General features: G+C 56.4%; 1 protein-coding gene across 1 annotated transcript; it reads right to left on the reverse strand.

Annotated features, from left to right (window-relative positions):
• Positions 1-1,575: 1,575 nt before the first annotated feature.
• LOC121080373 (glyoxylate reductase/hydroxypyruvate reductase-like) lies at positions 1,576-8,710 on the reverse strand. Its single transcript, XM_040578349.1, has 9 exons — positions 8,594-8,710; positions 8,391-8,521; positions 8,199-8,271; positions 7,670-7,786; positions 7,077-7,165; positions 6,623-6,727; positions 5,312-5,447; positions 4,499-4,629; positions 1,576-1,854 (listed from the first exon to the last, which is right to left on the reverse strand). The coding sequence occupies exons 1-9, from the start codon at positions 8,656-8,658 to the stop codon at positions 1,733-1,735; spliced, it is 969 nt and encodes a 322-aa protein (XP_040434283.1). The 5' UTR covers positions 8,659-8,710; the 3' UTR covers positions 1,576-1,732.
• Positions 8,711-23,104: the final 14,394 nt, after the last annotated feature.

The following is a 23,104-nucleotide window of genomic DNA, read 5'->3' on the forward strand; positions in this document are numbered from 1 at the left end:
CGGTTTCATACGCTGCTCTGAATGTTGAAACCTGAGCAGAAGAAGAGCAATGAGGCTGGGAGAGGAGGGGGCCTGACCGAGAGTACAGCTCAAAGGGGACTCGAGTCAAGGTCCGCTTTTCACCTTGTTCCCCAGCATGACTGGGAGCACATGGAGCTGGGAGGAGACTGGTCTGAAATGGGTGAGAGCCATCTCCACACCATGCAGTGAGGGCACCCACGGAGCTGGCCGGAGCGGCCGTGACCGTGATCGGCAGGGCTGTCCCCTCTGTCCTGTGGCCGTAGGTGCCAGGAGGGCGCAAAGGGATGGGACCACGGTGAGGTCAACATTTGCCTCCAAGCAGCTTCACCACCGCCAGGCAGGGATGGACCAGACCCAGGTCTCATCCCCCCACACCAGCCCGAGCAGACTGCCCTTGCCAAGGCTCCCCGACCACTCTACAGAGGTAGAATGTGAGAAGTTCAATTTAACGGACTCCCTCATCACACATGGGAACACAAGTTCACAATTTGCAGCTGTGTCCAGCTGTGGCAGCGCTGTCACTGCAAAGACTGGGCGCACGACAAGCCTCTGGTAGAACTCCAGCAAAGTAACGTGACTGCTTGTTTAACCCACTTCGGTGTTGATTTCCAAATGCAACAATCCTATACGTCAAATCCTTGCCTTTTATCCTGCTGCAGACAGCTTATGGGCACGCCCCGTACAAAACTGGAAAACTTCCTTGACCCTTTCCACCCTTGCAGCGGGAAGATGCTGGGGGATCACACTCAACACACACGCGTTGAAAGCAGGATTTCTGACCAGATTTCAATGTGTTAACATTTCTCCTGCTGCTGCAATGCAATGTCACAGCCACCTATCTTTTCCTTAAGGAAACGTCATCGGAGCACGCATCCCTCAAACAGGACATGGTAAAGAGCGTGCAGGTGCAATCCAAGGGGCACGCCTCACCAGTTGTTTCACCAGCTGGAGCAGAAGCTTGCTGGGGAGGACTACCAGCGAGAGATGGGTTCCAACCCCCATTTACAGAAGCGGCACAATTGTTGCAGGAGGGACAGAACCCTCAAAAGCCCCTGAAATGGGCTCAGATGTGCCCAGCCAGGCCTCTCCTGGCAGCTAGAGGCTTGGCACCCCGCTCAGCTTTTCCTTTGCACTAACACGTGTCTGGGGAAAAAAAATGAACTGGGGAGGGGGGGAACCAGTGTGGGGCTGCAGAACCTCCCAGCATGAATTGCAGTTTGCAATTCCCTTCGGAGCCATGCCCAGAATTAGTTAAGAGATACAAAAGACAGAGCTGGCGATGCTGGGGGGGGGGGGGGGGGGGCACGCAAGCTTTTTTGCTTTTCTTTAGACACCTGCGGAACAGAAGCATCACACCTTGGCACCAATTCAGCAAGACATCCTCGGCCGTGGGCTGTGCCGAGACCTGCCTCTCTGCCCTTCCTGGAGCTGGAGAGCGTTTTTCCGAGCTGGGGCCAAACCCCATCCATCACCTTGATGGATGGACCCGCAGACCCCGCAGCGCTGTGCGCTCTGCCCCGCACCCTGTTATCAAATGAAATGAGCACAACGCGGTCACTGCTTCTCTTTAATGGCTACAGCGCGGTTCCCTCACCGCAGGCACCACTGGCATGCTGCTGCAGAGGCGAGGAGGCACAGGACTGGTCCACGAGGCTTCTCCAGGGAAGGGAACGCCAAGTCCTGCTGCTCTGAGGGAGCGGGGCTCTGGCTGTCACAGCAGCAGCTCGTGGGGCATGGGCTCCCCTCGCAGCCCGGCCAGCAGGTTGTTGGCTGCCAGCACTGCCATGGTGCTTCTCGTGGCATACGTGGCACTCCCGATGTGCGGCAGAATCACTGCAGGGGACAGGGAGTTCCTTGCTCATTTCTTACCTTTGCTGACCTCTTACAGGGGTCTTCCCATGGGGGGCAACCTGCATCCTGTGCCCCCCACAGCTACACCGGGATTACATCGGCCATAGAGCCTGAAAGAAAATCATCAGCCACTGAGGACTGGAAAAGACATCTGATAAACGGCTGACTAAGCTATTTTTTAAGTCCTTCAGGCAAAAAAACAGTCAGCCAAGAGTGGGTCCTCCTTTCTGCGTTCAGGCTTGGTACTTACCTTCCCGCACGGACTGAGAGTTGGCAGTAGATGTCAGATACCATCCCTGCAACAAGCACGCACTGAAAATTGCACGCTGCCACCTGACTCCCACACAGCTTTAGGAGGTTTTGCTCATGGACGAGCACGAACCAGCACCTCTGCGGGCAAGGACCTGAATACTGTTGTGAAACATTGTGGTTTACAGACCCCTGGGTGCACGGGAGAGGCACGTGTGGAGGCAAACTGCCCTTGCTGAACAGAGCTGGCATGCTGTGGCACGGTCAGGGCAGTAGAAAGGACCAAGCCAAAGCTGCTTTAGTCGTAAATTATTATAACATTAGTAGCGGGTGGTACTTGCACTGCAGTCCCTGGTTGTTTTCTAACAGAGAGCATCTACCGACAATGCAGAAACCTGACAGGCTGCTGCCCCGGGGAGAGAAGGCCTTCCCAAGAAGGACTGTGAGGCCACCAGCCTGGGTTCCGTGCTCCTCCAGCTGCTGAAACTATCTGGCAGGTTTGGGTGAAAGCTGCGAATAGTTTCAGAATTATCAAAGCCTCATTTCCGTGAATACGTATGTATTTGCTTTTCCCTTGCTTGGTGATATTCCTAAGATCTCAGAAGCCCTGTAAGTATTTCCAGAAAGTCTCTGCTTTTATAGTTTCTCACACTGTCTACTATGGGGACCAAAGCAAACAAATAAAAAATATTCTTTAGCAAAAAGATAATCAGAGCAACAGCTATGAACCTGTTTTTCAGAAACGAACGCTTGGTCACAGGCCATCCCCAATCGTCATGCGTGCCTCTATGGTTTGTTTTTTGTTTTTGGTTTGTTTTTTTTTTTTTGAAACAGCCTTTTCCTACTCCAAAACCCTCCTTCCTGGAGAGAGAACATCCTGCACAGCCACTCCAGTACTTTGCCCGTGCAAGTGAAGATGCACGCGCTGGCTCGCACGCTTTGGGGGCAGCTTGAGCAGCCAAGGCACTCGATCGTGCAAGAGGGAGCTGCCCTGGCCCACCTGGTGCCATCAGCTCTCAGCAGGGCTGGCCACCCCAGCACAGCCCAGCACCCAGGTAGGAACAGGCACCCTGCCCCTGCACCAGTGAGGGGGCAGCAGACAATCACAAGATGGTTACTTTCTAACTAGAAAGCACTGCCTGCTCGGTGTTGCATTTCTGTCTTTTTTTTTTTTTTCTGCCTCAAGGGATACCTGCGAGCCTGTGGAGGAGGAAAGCTCCTGCTCCGGCTTTACAGGGGACAGGCCAAGATGCTCACTGAAGGCCACACCAGGGAAGGCAGTGAACACACCAGGAGCTATCCCTAACTTGTCCCAGGCTGCTGGCCAGCCTGTGATGCCTGTGAGGATGGAACTGTGCTGGTACGTGGCAAGGCCATGAGAAGCAGCCCCCAGCACAGCCCCTTCACCCTTCACCAACGAGGATCCCAGGAACTAAGACTGAGGGTTTTGCCAACGTCCTGCGCTAAAATATCGTCCTGCCCCAAAATATCATCCTGCCCCACACAGCAGCTCTCAGCAAGGTCTCGGGAAAGCACTGGTGAATCAAGCGGCGATCAGCTACTGGCCCCTGGCTGAAGGTGCTCCTGCCTCCAGCGGTTTGGCGATGCTGAAGCACAAGAGCGGCTGAGCAAGCCCCTTCCTAACCAGCCTTTCTCCTCCGACCTAACCTCCTCTGGAGAAGACACGCACTAGTCCTGGGACCAGCACCTTCCCAGCGGCCTGATGCCTTGTTGTGAATGTCGCCTTGGGCTGTCCAGGGGATGCAGCTAGCCCACCTGCAAAGAAACCCTTGCTCATCCCCTACCAGGCTCACAGCGGGTGCGCTAACGGGCGAGCCCCGCAGTGGCTGCAGCGCTCCGAAGGCCAAGGTTCCTCTAGGTAGATTCAGCACCCAGCTGTTTAGCTGCATGGGAAGCTTTTCTAACCGAGTATATGCCCAGGAGTTTACAGAATAACAGAACTTGGCAGGCCACCAGCAGGCATTTGCTTTCCCATTCAGGCACCTGCTGGTATCAGACCCCTTCAGGAATTTCACCCCATGCCTCGGCCCCCTGAATGGAGATCCATCAGGAAGGTGCTAAAAAACGAGCTGATCTCAACTGCTTTCTGGAGAATTATAATACTTCCCGTACTAGTTTGACATCACATTGGTGAGATCTTCCCCTCTGGCAGCTCCCTGCACTGTACAGTGGGCACAGTCTGCTCAAATACACTTGACCTTTCTGTCCTTCTGCATTTTAGCGTATGCTTGCACTGGCAGGCTAACGGGGACAGAGAATCCTCGTCACACCAGCTAGTGGGTCCCCAGCCGTGGGCACCCAAGGCACCCCAAGCACAGGCTGCTGGAGCACACTGGGGGCCTTGCTGCCCACTTACCACAGTTCTTGAGGGAGAGCAGGGGGTGGTCAGTGGGCAGTGGCTCCGGTGTCGTGACATCCAGGCCTGCTGCTGCAATCTGCCCGTGGGCCAGCGCATCGTACAGGTCATCCTGGTTCACCACGGCCCCCCTGGAAAACAGAGAGGGAGGCCCAAGCTGCTGCTGAGGGGTCCCGTGGACTCCCAGGAGTGCGTGGCCAGGGTTTGGGTCACGTAAGACAGCCTGGGCACCGGCCCCCAGGTCCCCAGGGCGGCCTGAGCAGAGGTCAGACCCTCTCTGGGATGCACCTGAACCTCCCACTGCAATGAGCTGCTCCTGCTCCAGGCTGCCCACCAGCAGGGAGAAGAGCTGGGTGCTGGAGCACAGGATGACCCCAGGGCAGCCACGGTGGGAGGCAACGGGAACGGGAGCCTACTGCCAGACCCCACCAAGGAGTCCTGTTGCAGCTGCCTCCACCTCAAATGCAAGGCTTCTGGCGGTTGCATCTGTCTCTTGCACAAGCCCTCAGCCCCACATCACCCAACTGTCACCGCCCGTCCACCTCACCGGGGTGGGACATGGGGCCCTGGGGAGGAGACAGAGGCTGCAGCCCCCTGAATAACTTCCCATGCCTTTGCCTTGATCCCAAGAGACCTTGGGCTGGATGGACAACGTGCTGGACAAACGGTTCCGGCAGCTGCAGCCATGAAGGCTGTACAGGCTGTCTGGAGTCCCAGCGGGAGCGCACCTCAGAGCCTACCAGTTCTCCCCTGCAACCACAGCTGTCGGCAGCGTGGCAGTCACCCCCCGTGCAGCAGCTAGGTTGCAATTACCTGCTCGTGTTGATGAACACAGAGGTCTTCTTCATTCTGCCGAAAAAGTCCTTGTTGCACATTCCCTGGGTGGCCGGAGTCAAAGCACAAGTCACCACAACAAAGTCCGACTCTTCGGCCAGCCTCGTGAGTGGGACTGAGTGGAGAAACAAGAGGTCACAGCTCTGCTTGGGTATGTCACCAACCCACTTCAGCAACCCTCTTGTCCATAAGGTTCACCAGAAAGCAAGTGCTGCTCTGAAGAGACCTGGCTGACCATCCTCCACAGACTGGGAGACGCAAAGACCAGAAAACATGAGAAACCATGCACATTCCTGCAGATAGCACTGCAGTGTTTTGTTTCACTTTTGATTTAAAATTGAGCCAAAGGGGAAACGAGTGATGCTTCAGCCGTCTGGCCCGAAGGAGGCTCTGGTATGTATTTCATGTTTAGACAGCAAAATATGGCAGCAGCAGTTTGCACCAGCATTAAATCTCTCTTTCACTCCTGGAGGCAAGAGGAAAAGTGCAAGGAGACAGACAAGTTCTGCCAATAATTTCATGCAAAAAAGTACCAACTGGAAATGCACTGGCTTTGGAGTGAAAATTAGCACTTGATGCAAGTTTTGGGACTCTTTAAGAGGGCCATGGAAAAGTCCCATTCCGCAGCTAAGAGACATTCCCAGGCTTGGCCGGACATCAATTTAACATGAATGTTAAAGCAGGAGGTTAGAGTTGACGTTTGTTTCCAGCAGCCAGCATCTCAGTAAAGAACTGTGGTCAGCCTCAGCCTGTCCCCTCCTCTGTGCAGGACAGATGTCTCGGTACCCATCTCGCGTGGGGGATGGGGGTGTGTGTCCACAAGACCCTTCCCTTCCTCCCAGGGGCAGCTGCCACTGTCCCCTCCCTGTCTGTTCCATTCCACTTCCTTGCGGGGATAAAACTGGGGGTCACACACAGATGGACACAAGGGGAAGATGAAATGCAAAAGCAGCAGGAACGGCCACAACCCACAATTACGGTGGGCAGCCAGTTCGCGGCCAGGTGTGTCCAGCTTTCTGGCTGGAATTGCCCGGCTCAAGGCAGCAGGTGCCCCTCCCCGACGCTGCGCAGGGAACGTTTGCGATTTGCCATCCCCTCCCCTGTTGCCACCACGGTGGTTCACACCAGCTACACCAGGGAGCCCCCCAGAACCTCCTGCTCGCCCCTCCCTGTGCAGCGGGCCAGCCCTGGTGGGGTGACACTTCCCCCGGAGCCAACCCAGCCACAGCGCTCCGCGCTGCCCTGCCGCCGCTGCCCGACAGCCGCCCCCGCTTCTGCCGCCCTCCTTACCAAACTCAGCCGCAAACTCCGCAGCGCACTCTGATTTCGGACAAGTGCCAGCGTACAAGAACTTCTTGACCCCAAACGGCTTTAGGCGGCGGGCAACTGCCTGTCCTAGGAGCAAGAAAGAAGGAAAGACACAAGCCATCGGCTGACAAAGTTCACAACGGAACGGGTGACAGGCACGTCACCTTGGACTTCGTTCAGGGCATTCGTTTAACTAAAAATCGAGAGGACAATGTCCAGTTTGCTGTAGCGTTCAGGTAGCAGACATGTCTGAACGCTTTAAACTTTTAAGGTTTGGGCCTGGTGAGTCAAGATCGCTGTTCAGAGGAGGCCCTACACATCTCCCCTTGTTCTCCTGGATTTTAGAGGCGAGTGCCAGGGACACCGCCTCAGCGGAATCTCCCACCCCCCCTGCCACCACAGCAACACACGAACCTTGAGCCCAACCTGCACTTACCGATTCTCCCCAGACCTATGATGCCCACCGTACTACCAGACAGACCATAGCCGCACATCCATAAGGGCTTCCACGTTGTCCAGCCACCACTGGCAGAGAGCGTGAGACGGAAACAAACGTCAGACAGCAGCAGGGGAGAGCCTGCTCATAGCCTTGTCACGCCACATTCTCTCAGGTTCCCGTTTTGTGACCTCGGTGGTGTCCTGCAGGAACCTGTTTGGACCTTGGGCGCACAGCAGCCACCTTGGGGCCGACTTTAGGCACCACTAACCACAGCCCTAGAAGCTATGGCCAGACCTTCCACGTGTGTCCTCCTTGAGGGATCTGTGGTGGCTTTGGGTGCTGTCTGCCACAGGTCCGCTAACCTAGCACAGAGAGGGGGAGTTCTGCACCTCTCACAGCCCCCACGGAGCGCATCTCCAAAGTGTCACAGAACTGCAGGGGACTCAGCCTGGGCCTGCAAGATGTTTTGGTGCAAGCCGGGTGAAACTCTGGCCTTCACCTGTCTGGTGTGGCATGCTTTCTCCTGCAGCTCTCAACCGGGAGGCTCAGAAGCCAGGCCCTTGCTCCAGCTGGCAGCTGCTGATACTCACTTCTTTACCTGCTCCGCTGCCTCCGGCAGCCGGCGGCACGCAGCCAGAAGCAAAGCCACGGAGAGTTCTGCAGTGGCATCGGTCAGGACGTCGGGGGTGTACCCCACCCGGATCCCTCTGCAAGACAAGGAAGGTCTCGGGGGCAACGCTGCCAGCCTCGTGGTGCTACCTACAGGTTTCTGGGCAGGTTGCTGAAGCTGTACCTCCTTCTAGGTACCTGCAGCACCACGAGCAAAAGAACCCCCGTTTTGGCCCCTCAGCCCTTCCTCCTTCTCAAGACTCTTCCCGATTGCGGTTGGGTCAGCCTAGCCCTTCCCTAGCATCCAAAGGCTCCTGCGACACCAGCCAGGTCGGGGGTGACCTCAGGCGGGTCGGGGGTGACCTCAGGCGGGTCGGGGGTGACCCCAACCCCAACCTAGCAAGAGGGAGGTGCAGGTCCAGGCCGTGCCAGCGCCCCATCAGTAACTCCGAGCTTTGCCTCCCTCCCCGCTGCCCCCCCGCCCCCACCCCCCGCCGGAGGGTTAGTTACCGCTTCTTGATTTCGTCCAGGGAGAGGTGGTCAAAGCCCACGGACATGGTGCTGATGACTTTCAGGCCAGGTCCTGCAAGATACCACCAGCACGCGGCTGCCCAGCGTCGCCCCGGGACGGCGGGACCGCGGACGGGGGGGGGGGGAACGGGCTGGTGTTGGGGGGGGTTCGGGGCCGCAGCCCGCACCCACCGGCGGCCTCCAGCACCTCGCGGTCGATGCGGTCGGAGAGGAGGCAGAGCAGCCCGCGCTTCCCCGCCACGCCGGCCAGCAGCTCCGCCCGCGGCACCGGCTCCTCCGAGTCCCACTGCTGGACGCGGCACCTGCGGCGGGAGCGCGGCCCGTCACCCCGCCGCCTGTCCCGCACCCGGCCCCGCACCCGGCCCCGCGCTCACCCGCCGGCCTGCGACAGGACCCGCAGCCCCTCGGCCGGGATCCGCCGCGTCACGAACACCGCCATGGCCGCGCCGCGCGCCCGCCCGCCGCCGCCGCCGCCGCAGCGACCCCGGGCGGCCGCCGCGCCACACCACGCCCCGCGCCCCGCCCCGCGCCCCGCGCCCCGCCCCCCGGCCCGGCGCCCCGCCCCCCGGCCCGCCCCGCCGGGAACAGGCGCGCTCGGGGAGGCTCGGGTGGGAGCGTGTGTGCGTTCATACCCATACACATATATGTGTATATATGTTTGCATCCATTGATTTGGGTTCCTTTTGACTTTTTTTTTTTCTTTTCAGATTCCTTGCAACATCAAGGTGACATGTCTTCTTGTCCTTCTGGTGTCTTCTCCAGAGCTGGCAGAGAGGCCATACCAAATATCGCAAACTGTGACACCGAACTGGGTCCATCAGCATGGTGACACCTTCATGCCTTTGTAGGAGAAGTACTGCTGTAATGCTATAAGGTGTAACGCTGTCTAATATCATCACCGATCAGTAAGCAAGGTGGGGTGGGAACTACTACGTCAACCAGCTTTTAGCCACGGCTTTGTGCCAAGGTCATTAAAGAGGTTGGTGATGACCTATACCACTTTTGCTTGGAGCTGCTGGGTTTCCAGACCGCGTACAGGGTGATGGGTCCTCCCAGGTTCTGTTTTGCTGTGGTCACCCAACCTCATCCCTCATCAGGAATTTTATTTTTTTCAGCTCTGATCTCTTTCACTTCTATCTCCTGAGGCATCACTGAAGTACTTCTCTGTCCGCTGGCCCAGGAGGCACAGAGGAGCCATGATACACCCTGCTGGGACCCAACCTGCATCTCTTAAGCAGCGCATACCTACTCTGAAGCGAGAGTGAGAACGTGCCAGCTGAGAGGAACCATCCACCCAGCTTGCTGCTCCAGATACAGCATTCATCTCCCAAAGATCCCTTTGTCCAGCTGCTTGAAGAAGCCATACAGAGCACCCCACCAGTAAGGGTCTAGGCTGAGCTGGTTGCCTAAGCTTCACTGATGAAGAGGGATTGCCACCTCTAGCTGACAACTGACACTACAGGCATTGGGTACTGTTGTAGGATGATAATTTCCACCTCAGAGTCTGCCGTGACTACTTTGTGAAGCTTCCAAAGGCCAGAGAGAGGCGGAGTAAAGCCTCTCCCAGCGCTAAACAGACTTTGCTTGTTAACAGCCAGATTGAAATTTGCTGGGAGCCTGACCCGTATCTGCTTTATGGTCACAAAATGAACACAGCTGGCTGTAGGAGTGGGTGGGTGGACAAGTCAAAAAAAGACATGAGCTCATATAGGAAGGTGGGCTAGAACAGGCGTGTTGTCCCTGGGAGTAAGTACAGTCACACCTCTAAAGAGAACACATGCATGGAAGTTTAACATCCCAGTATATTTACCTGGGATTCCTTCTGCGGTTCCACAGCAGGGTGCTTCACAAGCTTGCGCCACGCAAGAGGTGGGGATGGCTTGCAGCACACCCGGCGGCAGGTTTTTGTGTGAGGAGGAGGAGGATGATCTGCAGGCCCTGTGCCCCGGCTGGCAGCTGCGACGTGCCCGCGGGCAGAGCCTGGCTGGCTCGCGTGGTTCCCTGCGCCCGCGGTTCACTGCGCCCGGTGCTGCTGGGAAAACAAAAGGTCTGTCTGCTACAGGGCCTCCTCCTCCTCCTCATTGCCCGGGGAAATCAGAGTCTTCATTGTCTGCTGGAAGCTTTAGCAAGAAGGCTGGAGAGAGCTGGAGTGCACAACTGTCTGATCTTAATGGGAATTTTATAGCAAACTCCGAGGCCAGCAACTTACAGTGCTTTTCTCTGGCACGAATCATCAGTGCTATATGAGGTATCAGCTTATCTAATGAAACTGTACTCTGCTAGTAGGATTTTCCTTTATCGTGATGCATGTCTGCTCCCACCGCCAGTATGTTGTCAGATTATGCCAGCAGAATCCGTTTTATTTTTTAGTAATTGCTTGAAAGTTTATTTGATTTTATTGATCTGGGTTATCATTAGAGCTGACGTCTTATCACGTAAGGATTTGTGTCAGGAGTATATGCTCTCCAGCATGACATCTCCACACGAATCTTGCAGCGCAGTGGCTGCAAGGGTTTTCCTTTTCCTTTTCCTTTTCCCTTTTCCCTTTTCCCTTTTCCCTTTTTCCTTTTCCTTTTCCTGCTGATCATCCGGTGGACGTGGTGGAGTCGCTCCTCCAGGAGAATGTGCCAAGTCCGCTGGTGCCTCTTGTTGCTGGAGCCAGCGTGCCATGCACAGCAGTGATGTCTGAACACCTGGCCAGTTCCTCCAGCAGCACCAGTACAAGGCACACAGTGGTCTCAGGATCTGCTCAGTGTGGTGTGCGTGTGCATGGCCTCAGAAAACCACTGCTCGGTGGCAAAAGTTTGTGACAGCATGACCCGGGCGAGGACAAGGGAATGTCTGCTTCCCTGCATGCAGCTGGCAGTCAGCTCCAGTGGGACAAATCCAGCCTCTCACGTGGGACCTGAGGATATTTTGCTTGCAGGCTCAGCGCCGCTCCTTTGGATCCCGTCACTCGCACAGTTTGGTGACAAAATCCTTTTGCACCATACAAGCTGGCAGCAGCCCAGCTCTACGTGCCTGTTCCCGTTGCCGGTCACTCACCCAGCATGGTGAGAAACTTGCTGCCTCTTGGAAAGGTGGTAGCTCCTCAGTCCCTCTGGAGGCCAGGTCGCTGCCAGTGCCATGCTCTTGCACTGCATCTTACGGGTGTCCTCTGCAGCAGGGTGCAGCTCAGAGCCACGGGGTCCCTGAGGCTGGAGGCATCTCCAGAGGCTGGAGGCATCTCCAGAGGCTGCCTTGCCCAAGCCCTGCTCAAAGCAAGGTCACCTGTAGCCAGTTGCCTGGGACTGTGTCCAGCTGGGACTGGGGTATCTCCACAGATGGAAGCTCCATGGCCTCTTTGGGCAACCAGTTCCAACATTCAGCCATCCTCAAGAGTGAAGAAGCAGTTTTCTTCTGTTGCAGTGGAACTTTCCGTGTCTGGGTGCGGGCGCTGCTGAGAAGAGCCTGGCTCCTGCAACTTTGTTCCCCTGCTGGGTGTTTTTTATACATGGAGATATGACACCCACCCACTCCACCCACCCACCCCCGACCCCCACCCCCAGCCTTTTCTTTCCTCAACTCCTGTGCTGGTCAAAAACTGTGTCGTCAGGCCGGGCACAAAAGGGATTGCACTTGAAGCCTGCTCCTAACGCCCACAGCTTCCTCCCCTGGATCACCCCATCTCAAGTGTAACTTGGAGCCCCAGGTCCTGGCATCGTGGGCTTGTGCGCTTGATTTTAAAAAGGCATTTCATGAGCACGGGAAGAAATGAAGCTTGATTCCCTGTGAGTTTCTTCCTTGTGGATGACCGCCTTCGGTGTTGAAGGAGGTGGACGCCTCACTGAAGTGTTCCCCGGGGATGAGGACAGAGGGGGTGAAGGCACTGACCATAAGACTCGAGATTGCAATGCAGCCCTCCCCTCCACGTGTCATTGGCAAGGTCCTGGCCCTCTACACATCCACCTTTTGCCCCAACGGCTGTAGAAATGTGGCTCACATCTCCAGACACAGAGGGCAAATCAGAGTGGTCCAACTTTTTTCCAAGCCCTCGTGGTTTTTGAGCCAGTGAGTTGGGAGTGGGAGGAGGACAGCGTGCCTGATGCCGTCTCTTTGACTAGAGGGGGGTGCAGTCTTGGTACCTCACCTTCCATTGCGGGGGGTGTCAGGAGTGCCTGCTGACACACCCTGCCTCCCTCCCTGCAGGGATGAAGGTTTGTGACGTCTGCCCACCTCTGCTGACCCTTCCCTAACGTGCATGGGACTTCCATCCACTTTTCATCCCAGCCTGGCCAGCAGTCCCGCTTGCTCAAGCTGGGCAGAAGGTGGAGGAGCAGGGCCAGTGCCCTTGCAAGGGATGGAGCCATGCCTGCTCTGTGGTTGCTGCTGGTCCTGCTGGAGAGGCACCCAGGCACCTGGAGCACCAGCCACTCCTGCTCAGCCAGCGCTTGTGGAGGTAGGAGGAGACTGGGAGTGCTGCGGGAGAGCTGGAGGGACTGGGGCAGGACTGTGAAGCCGGGTCTGGGGGAAAGAGGTGGCGTGGGGGCAGCTGCAGGGAGGTGTGAAGGGCTGTAGGAAATCGGGCAGTAGATTGTACAGCACATCCCAAGGGGTGTCCAGCTGCCCCAGCACTGCAGGGACCGAAGCAGTTTGAAGCCATGCCTGAGCATCCCTTGAGGGCAGAGAGCAGCAGCTTGGTGCTCCCATCCCCCTGCCCACTCCCCAGGCTGGCCGGTCCCAGCTGCTTTGGACCTTTCAGAGCAGGGGTACCAGTGAGCCACCCCAAGAAATAACCCCTGTTAATTAGCGCTTCACCTGGACCCAGAAGTTGTGCCCTCGGGCAAAACACGTGGGCAGTGACTATTTCTGAGCCTGAGCGGGCTCTGTGTGCAGGTGAGTGTTCAGTCTGTTTGAGACCCCTCTGTCACCTGGCTCGAGGGCACACCACAGCCCTCCGAAGAGAAGGAGCTATTTCCTTCCCTTTTTTACACTGAATGTCATTCAACCTGCCGTTCTCTTCTTCCTCTTGTCCCATGGGACAAACTGGATAGCAATTCCCAGTTTCCCATTTTAGTGTTTTGTAAATAGTACATGCATGTATATGCGTATAAAAACCCACACAGGCAGACATATATGCATAATTTACATGTCGTATTTTCTGTATTTCCTCTAACTCCCTTCTTTTGGTGAAATGCCAGCCTGCGCTGCCTCTCCGCGGTACCCCCCTGGCCAGCTTCTCCGCTCCTCTCTGCACACCATGACAATGAATACGTCAGGCGTAGCCCCCACAGCATCTTTAGCCGTCACAGTATTCCCATCCCACCTTTTCCTTCGGAATCATTTTCCTGCTGTGTATGAGCCGTCATCGCCTCAGCCGGGGCAGGCCACTGACGTGGGTGGCTGTGGGGAGTCCAGCCCGGCCTCCCCACTGCCTCTGCCTGCTCCTCATGGCTTTGCACCCGCCACTGCTCCACCGACACCTCTGCCATTGACCCGCCTTTGCTGGCTCCTTCTGAAATGCTGCGGTGTCCATCAGCGCGCCTGACCTGGGGATGCCTTGTAGCCTTTCCTTGTCCTACCCCGCTTTGCTTCACCCCGGAGTTTCAGCATCATCAAAGCAGTTAGTTAATTGGTCTCTCATGTGTGACCTGGCATCTTTCCTGTTATCTGGACACCCTGGTGAAAACTGAGCAGTAAATAAATTCTGGTTTTACCATCTGCTTTGTTTCAGACAGTCCTGCAGACCATTTCACCCCTGGGAAACTCTGCAGAGCTCTGCAAAGCCTGTCTGAAAGCTGAAATGAGAGAGAGGAACAGATGCCGTGTCTTTCTCCACTTGTTGGCAGACGGCTGGGCTGCTGCTGGAGGAGCAAGGACACTGGGTATGTCCCAGCCAGGTCCAGGTCCAGCTTTTCTTTCCCCCTGTGCAAACTTGCAAGGGTCTTCGCAGCTAGCACATCGATGCTGTCACAACTGGAAAAGCCTTATTGTGGGAACAGCCTCCCTGAACGCTCTTTTCACGTTTCCCCTGTATGAGGCTGTTCTGAAGGCTTCGCTTATATTTTTTCCTGCCACTGGGTTTGGTGCAAAGAGAGCCAGCTCACCGTCTGGGTCAGAAGGCAGCTGTAGGAGACGTGTCTGAGCTTTGCCCAGCCTCTGCGAGCCACAGGCTGCTTGCCAGCAGGGCCAGGGAGCTGCCATAAGTTGAGCAACGGCTTCTGCCAGTGACTTGGGGGGGGGGGGTGTACTCCACCAGAGGAGGTGGAAAAACCACCTCTTGGGTACAGCAGGACCTTGATGGCATTTTAGAGTGCATGTCACGGCAGGAGAAAGACAAGCACTGGCTTTCACTACATGAAGGTGATGTCTTTCAAAATACAAGACCCCCCTGGCAAAGTTTGCAGCCTTCCAGAGGATACAGGAGTGTGGAGGTGTGGCAGTTCCTTGCAAAAAGCCAGCACAACAGCTGGGTCTCCATCTGTCCAGCCATCCCACCCCACCCCACCCCCATCCCATCCCATCCCATCCCATCCCATCCCATCCCATCCCATCCCATCCCATCCCATCCCATCCCATCCCATCCCATCCCATCCCATCCCATCCCATCGCTTTCCATCCCATCCCATCGCTTCCCACCCCACCCAATCCCATCCCATCCCATCCCTTCCCATCCCTTCCACCCCATCCCATCCCTTCCCACCCCATCCCATCCCATCCCATCCCATCCCATCCCATCCCATCCCATCCCATCCCATCCCATCCCATCCCATCCCATCCCATCCCATCCCATCCCATCCCATCCCTTCCCACCCCACCCAATCCCATCCCATCCCATCGCTTCCCATCCCATCCCATCCCATCCCATCCCATCCCATCCCATCCCATCCCATCCCATCCCATCCCATCCCATCCCATCCCATCCCATCCCATCCCATCGCTTCCCACCCCACCCAATCCCATCCCATCCCATCCCATCCCATCCCATCCCATCCCATCCCATCCCATCCCATCCCATCCCATCCCATCGCTTCCCACCTCACCCAATCCCATCCCATCCCATCGCTTCCCATCCCATCCCATCGCTTCCCATCCCATCCCATCCCATCCCATCCCATCCCATCCCATCCCATCCCATCCCATCCCATCCCATCCCATCCCATCCCACCCCATTCCCAGCATGCCGTCCTATGCTCCATCGGTAATTTTTCTTGTCATCGCCAGTACGTGGTGGTGGGAAGGTTTGGGTCCATGTAAGGGCTTCATGTGTGCTCCCACAGGCCCTCATCTCTTCTTCCCCCCATCACCTGAAGGCTCCAAGCTCTACTCCGTATGGTGTCTCAGCACCTACACGCATGGAGGTGGGACTGCCCCGACCCACGGAGAGCCACGGCCCTTTGGGGTTGCTTCTCCTAATGCATTCACTTCCCATGCTCCTTCTCACCACCCTTGGATCTCCAGGACTTCTCCTTGGACAGAGGGACCTGTGGGAGCATACTGCCCACCCAGCTGGGGCTGAGGGCAGCGGGAGCCTGGCTTTTCCCATCCTGTGCCAGTCTGAGCTTCCCTCCATGGCTACTCCTGCTTGCCTCGCTGTGCCCGCAGCAGAGGTGGCTCCTCTCCACGGTGCAGGTTGCACAGCCGGGGGTTTCGCATGCGGCACACGAGGCGCAGGGCACTGCCGTTTCAGGCTCTGTGATGTTCAGAAGCCGATTAGCCCGAGGAAAGTCTGACTTTACTGGAGGGCGTATGTGTACTTGGGCTGTTAGGCTACTACCACAAGATTATTTTTAAAATATCTTCAAAAGTTTCCTGTAGGGACAAAAAACCATACCGTCTCCATTAGGGATTTCAACCACACTGGTTTCCTTAATCCTTCTTAAGGGATAGCTAAGATTTTTTATTTAGGAGCAACCGAAACCTTTGGGCAATGCTGTTCTAAGGAGCAATATTTGAATTTTCCTTTCTTAAAAGAGACAACTGCCACCTTTAAAAGAAGGCTCAGAGCTCTACCTGGGGAGAATTCACAGCGGAAGACCAAGCTCAGCACCAGTTGCCTTCGTGCAGTGTCCTGGCTGGGCCTGGGCCACCACGCTGGGTCTCTGCTGGCCAGGGGATGCAGCTCCTGGGGTCTTCCCCGTGCTGACTCCTGCCCTCCCCTTCCCCTTTCCCAGTGGCTCGATGGACAAACCCAAACCACTGCTGGTTGCCTCCTGGCTGGGCTGGCCCGGAGAAGTGGGGCTGCTGGATTTTCACAGCAGGCATCTGCTCCGTATGGTGTCTCAGGGTGTTTTCGGGGGGACCAGGGAGGACCCCGCCGTGGGGGCGGGGTGGGAGGAACAACCAGCACACACAGCGGGGCCCAGAGAGCTGTGAGAGAGGAGCGAGCTCTGGTTCTTGTCATTAGGCTGCCCGAGCAGCCGTCCCCAGAAGCGCTGGGGGGGGGGGGGGGGGCGGGGGGCACAGTCCTGCGAGGGCAGGAGGTGGTGACCCTTGCCAGCCTGGCGAGAGGGATGGGTGTCCCGGCCAGCAGCGCTGGCTCTGCCTGGCACGTCTCCCCCATGCTTCCCTGCGCCTGCCCAGGATGGCATCAGGCTGCCCTGACACGCGTCCTGCAGCCGCGGCTCAGCTGTCCCTGTGTGTCCCCACAGGTTGCGTCTGCTTCCCCCGTGTCCCCCTTCCCCAGCTGAAAGCGGCTGGACGAAGCTGGGTTGGTTAAGCTGGGGCTGCAGCTCCCGAGGCGGTGGGAGGTTCGTTAACCGCCACGCTCCTCCTGGGCAGGCTGCAGGCATGCTGACGGCAGTGGGACCATTTTCGGGCAGATCTCGTCCTGTCCCAGGATGACCCGCCGTCCCCCAGTCTTACCAGAGGAGCTCCTATGCTGGGTTTGCATTGCTGCCATCGCTTGCCAGGGATGCTGGAGGACGCTTGTCTGGGGGATGCTCGGCACCTGTGTTTTAGCATTGCCGTTATAGGCCGGCCCACAAGTTGGTCTTTGACCGCGTGACGTGGATACCACACACGGAGAAATGGTCAGCCTGCTCTGCTGCCCACACCTGTGGCTCTCCCAGCGCTTCACATTGTGCTAGGTGAAGGGCCAAGGGCAAGTGCATCCCAATCCCGTGCTCTCCATCCTGCTGAAACTGCCGGGAAGCGACCTCCAGCCCATGGTCCTCTGCAAACCGCCTTGGTGGGGAGAGCTTGGAAGGGCAACGAGGCACACGTGGGAGCAAATCTTCTAAACGGGAGCAAAACGACGGCTCCTGGCTGTATCGTGATGAGGCATTGTTTGCCGTGCATCAGTGCCGATTACCAAAACAAGCCTTCCTCCTTTTAATGCTCTTTCAATAAAAATATAACAGCGTGCTCATGGTAACTACCTGCAGCAGGGTGAGGGGAAGAGGGACTGAACGCAGCAAAAGCAAGCAGGCTACGGTTAACAAAGAAGCATTTAGAATAAAAATAAAAAAGGCAGGCAGATGGCATGAATATTAGTGCATGAAAATGACTAACACTCTGAGAATTTCCCAGTGTACTTCTGACTGGTTTGGGCTTGCTTTTATAATTAATTTATGGAAAGCACCTAAATTGGGAATAAACACAATCTCGCAAATCCCTTCTAATCTCTGCCTGTATTTTTGAAATGATACCCTGAAGGTATAGTTAGTTACAATGATTAAACTGTTTTCCTTTTAAGAATTAAAAGGGACTTTTTTCATGCGATTGTGCAGAACATTAATGGTCAGGACCAAACTCAGAACAGTTTTAGATGTGATCTATTGTTGGAAATGCCCGGATGGGGGCATTTCCCCATTGGACCACTGGATGCTAAATCTGCCAATGTTTTCATTTTGTATTCATGTATTTTAATGCAAAATATGACCTGGTATGTTGTCAGTCACCTAATGACTCGAAGCATTCTGACTCTAGCATCAATTTGGAACCCCACTTTAAAAGGAAAAAAAAAAAATATTTTTCATGAAGTTGCTGCTTCTCTGTGACAATAAAACCAGAACTCCCTCCCCCGGGGAAGGATGTGAAGAAAGTGCTCGGGGAGGTGGCGCAGCGCGAACAATGGGGGACCTGGAGTGCGCTGCTGGTTCTCGGTCTCTGGGTGCACGCGGGAGCAAGCTGTTCCTTTGCAGCCCTGCACACGCGGAGAAGCCTGTGGAGATACGGGCTTTGCTCCACAGTCACCGCTGCCTCACAGGGGGTTTCTGCTGGCTGCTGCTGCTGGCTGCAGAGGAGAGAAGCAGCAAGAGGCAGACAGGCAGAGCCGTGCCCTCTCCTGCCATCCCTTTGTGCCCGTGCACCGGCAAGCGGCAGGAGGAGAATAATGTGTGCAGTGGAGACCCTGGCCAGGGGGATGAGGGTGGGGGCCGCCTGGTGCAGTGGTGGCTGCTGATGGCGCAGCTCACCGACTCATGCTGATCTGCAGGCTGGTCCCCAGGCCTCGTTTTTCCTCTGCACCGCTGTGCATTGAGGCTTTGCTGCACCTCGCCATGACCCCAGTGGTGTGGCACTGGGCCCGTTTGGGATCCGCTGCTGTGGGCATATAGGGACAGCGCTGGCCTGAGGAGGGAGAGTGTGCCACTGAGATTTCAGCATTGTTGGTGGCCATGGGGCTGGGCTCCAGGAGGGGTCCAGCAGAGAGAACATGAGGGTGCGGGAAGGAAGCGAGGTTTTTATTACATGGCTTATCGTGTTTCAACATGGAAATCAAGGTAAGAATTACCCAGGGCACAACCAGTCCCTTTGATTTGGCCTTTGCAGCTCAGTCATGCATAGGAGAAACCTTTCCCTTGTTCCCTGCAGCAGCATCTCCTTGTAATGGCTAATGGGAAAATATCGTGGCAGTGAAAAACTCTCTCACCCTCATAAACACAATGACAAGGCTAAGTGATCCGTCTGCAGTGCAAGCAGGGTGTTTGGGCTGCATGTCTCAGATGAATGCTTCCCATTTTGCAGGCTGTTTGCATGTGCTTTATGAGCTCCAGCAGTAATTCAGGCAACTGCCAGACAGATGACAAGAGAGGAGACTGGCAGAGGATGCCATGGCTCTGGCTGCCGTGGGTGCCACCAAAGGGGGCATGCCTCGGACCTCTCATTCCCCAGGGGTGGCCAGAAGCCACCCGGCTGGGAGGGTGAGCTTTGGCAGCAGCCCCTGAGGCTGCCTGTGCTGCAGCATCTCCATGCCCTTGTGCCAGTGCTGGGCACAGCCCTTGTGGCGCTGCTCCCTGCAGCGCTGCCTGTGTCCCCCCGGGGGCTGCAGCTTTGTCCTGCGCTGCAGCTGCACCTGGCTGGAGTGGAGGCCAGAAGCTGGGCTGGTTTGTACGTCTCCACCAGGGTATTTACTTCTCTCCCGTCGCAGCTCTTTGTTCGAGCGCAACCTTCCCGGGGGTCCGCATATTTGGTTTTGCTGAACAGTTCTCTCCTACATGTAGGATCGGTGGGGTTTAACATAGTTTTTCTGTTCCTTGGGGAAAAAGAAAGGAGAGTGAGGAAGATTGAATGTGATCTTTGCTTTCCGAATATTGCTGCAGTAATTAAAATGCTTTGGAGAAGGTGTTCTGTTCCCTGAAGTAATAAATAGTTTTGACTGTTTTGCCCCATTAATTGCATATTAGTTAAATACGTGTATTTTATAACATGCGTATTCACTCACCTGCTTACTCTGACAGCTCAATGCATATTTAAATATGCATTATACCCTTTAATGCATAGTAATTATTTGGTAGAGAGCGAAGACTCTTTCTGAGCAGTCCCTTTCAAGGGAGCGGATGTTTGTGTGCGCAGTCTCGTGCTGACTCTGGAAGGCAAACTGTGACAGGTCTGCTGAGGTCACGGAGCATGGCTGGGCTGCGTGCGCTGCTTCAGCTCACGGCACCCCGCTGCAGCCCGGGGCATGCATGCTGTGCCCGCAAGGCGCTTGGGGACTTGTGCCCGCTGCCCGCAGCCTTCCCCCTGGCGCACCTCTCGCAGCGGCCACCTTGTCTTCTCCACGCCTAGGGCAGGTGCTTGCAGAGCAAGCACGCGGCTTTGACAAAGGGTCAGCCTTTGCGGGGTGAAAGGAAGAACTGGTGATGGTGCCCTGGGCTGGCCTCAGCCCGCGGCTCTGCTGGGGGACACCGGCGGGTGACAGACACCTTGCCAGTGCAGCAGCATCGGGTGGTGGCACAGGGTCCATGTGCGCGTTGTGTGAAAGAAAGCGTTGGCTGGGAAGGGGCTGGAGGGCTTGCTTGGATTCCTTTTTCTGCTCCACATCTCAGCAAAAAAGGCCCGAGGTCAGCGCAGGCTCTTGAGCTGGCCACCAGCTTGCTAAAGCGACAGCTCCTGCTAACCGTAGCTGGGCACTTCGTGTTCTCAGATTTTGTAGTAAACGCCACTTGCATGCTTTCGGTGGCCACAGTCAGCTGGCATGCCAAGTCAGGAGACGCCTTGAGGGGAGCAGAACCAGCAGTGTCTGGGACAGGACAAGCCATTTCCATGGCTGCTGTCCCCTCCCAGGATTACATGGGTTTTCTTTTGGACTGTAGTGCATGACAGCAAGAGCTCAGCAGAATCATCATCACTTAGGGAGGGTGAAGATGCCTTTCATTAGGTCACTTGGCAACTGAGGGGGTCTCTGCGTGTCTGAAAGCCCACCCGCCTTTCTCAAGTACACTCAGATGTTGCCTCCTGCAACAGGACCCTGATCTCCTACCGCTGCACTGGGGAAGAACAGCCAGCAGCTACTGGCGGCCGAACCAGCGCTCTGTTAAGACAAAGTAATGAGCTGGTGCAAGCGACGTCTTTGCTGGGGGCGGGTGAGTGAGCAGTTGCACCACCTCCCTGCCTCCAGCTGCTGCTTCCAGCTGCAGAGTGGAGGTGGTGGTGGTGGTGGGGGGGGGGCGATACGCATGCTCCCATCCCTCAGAGCACTGCCTCTGTGATTGCCTCCTCCTTGGCAGTGCCCCCCTCCCTCCTTGCACAGCCCAGCAGCCCCTGCTTTGCAGCCGTGGTGCTGCTTTCCAGCCCTTGCACCCTCCCAGATGCAGCATTTGGCTTTTGAGCCAGCAAGACTGCAAGGAAAGGGGTCCACAGCCTTTACGTGGCGTGGTACTGGGCCAGCTTTCCCATCCCTGAAAGGGAGGGGGTCCCAGCCCTGTGCTTGGGGTCCTCCCAGCGGGATGTTTGCTTGTGCTGGCTATGTCCTCACCACAGCCATCGGGCTCGGGCGAGATTGCTCCTTGAGCTGGAGTCAATGGTGCAGTGTGGCACCGGTCCTGTTCCCCGGGTGGATGCCCCTTGGCAGTGCCACGGCTGCGCCCTGCCTCCCCGGGCGCTGCGGCCAGCCCTGGTGGCACCACTGCTCCGACGTGGCGGCGTTTCCAGTGAGGGGTCCGGCTGCAGACTTCTTAAGAACAATGCAGTCCTACTGTATGGTACCAGATTGTACATCAAAACTATTATTTCCAACATCTCTGGCTTAATTGTAAAACTATAATACAAATGACATTGGGGGTTTGCTGGAGTTAAATTTTAATAGCAAGCCAGCGCCCTTTTAATGACATTTTATACATTTAAATTGGGCATGATCCCTTTGGGAACAGTAATTTTATTCATGGAGATTATGTCTAATTTGAATATAAAAACACCACTAAAAAGATATTGGATTTGCTATTTTTCACTTGCAGGAGCTCCGGAGTCCAATCTTCCCAACTGACTGGGCTTTGGTGGATTAATAAAAAAAAAAAACCAACCCCCACCCCCCACCCCCCCACCCCAACTTCCATCCAGCCAAGTGTTGTACAGAGATCTACGTGCATGCGACCGTCACCACCCCAGCTTGGCGGCCCGGCTGGCTGATGCCCGCCCTTGCCAGGCATGGAGCGATGAGGGGATGAAGCCACCCAGGATGGACCACTTCTGAGGCCGGTGCAGCTGTGCTGTGCATCTGCACGAGCTCTTGGGGATGGTGACGGCCTCTGGCACCGCTAGTCTTTCCCCCTCCCCGGGCCGGCCACAGCCTCCACATGTCAGCACTCAATCCCTGTGACTTCTGTCAAAGCGGCAGATCGCTTGGTCGTGGTGGGTCCTTGCCCCACCGAGGGCAGGACGGGCCCAGCCGCCTCCCTGCTTCGGGGGCGGCAGTCCTGCTTGTCTTTATTGCAACAGCCAAGTTCAAGAGGAACGGCCTACAGGCAGAGCACCTCGGGGGCACGTCACCAGCCCGCACTCACTGCCCGCTGTGCGTGAGGGACCCTCAGTGGCTCAGGGCGCTCTTGAGAGCAAATACGGTCTTGATGAGCTGAACACTCTTCCAACCGAAGTGATTCTATGAGAGGATGCTTGCACACAACCGGTGCTGAGTGGCCGGTCACCAGGGCGCCTAGGGTGGCTGCTGCTGGCTCCTGCAGAGGCCAGCTGGCTTTAGTGGGGAGGATGCTGAGCAGGAAGGCACCAACTTTGTACGACACAAGTCTGAGCCCTCTCCATCGGTGAGGCCGGCCCTGGTGGGGATCGGGGCTGTTTCGGTCTCACCACTCTTCTGGCTGTACCTTGCTGTGCAGAGCATGTGTTCGCTCCGCATGGTGCTGCAGGAGGCAGACAGCTGGTGGGCAGGTGAGATCTGCAGATGCAAAATAGCTCTGCTGCTGCCTGGGGACCAGAATAAAACTTCCAGGGTTGCAAAATCCCTTAGCTTGATGGGGAGCGGGAAGGGAGACTTGGCTTGCACAGGAGAAGCAGGTGCTGGTGAGGACCTGGAGGCTGCCGCGGTGGCCAGCCGGGCTGCTTTAAGCGTGTTGCGTTAGTCAGCACACGGGGCTGCGTGCAACCCTCCCTGGCTACGAGCTGTATCCTTCAGCACAGCAGAGCCGATAACGGTGCCGACGCTGCTGCGCGTCTGCACAAAGCTGCAGCCT

The sequence above is a fragment of the Falco naumanni genome, chromosome W, assembly GCF_017639655.2.
Source record: "Falco naumanni isolate bFalNau1 chromosome W, bFalNau1.pat, whole genome shotgun sequence".
Classification (NCBI taxonomy): Eukaryota; Metazoa; Chordata; class Aves; order Falconiformes; family Falconidae; genus Falco; species Falco naumanni.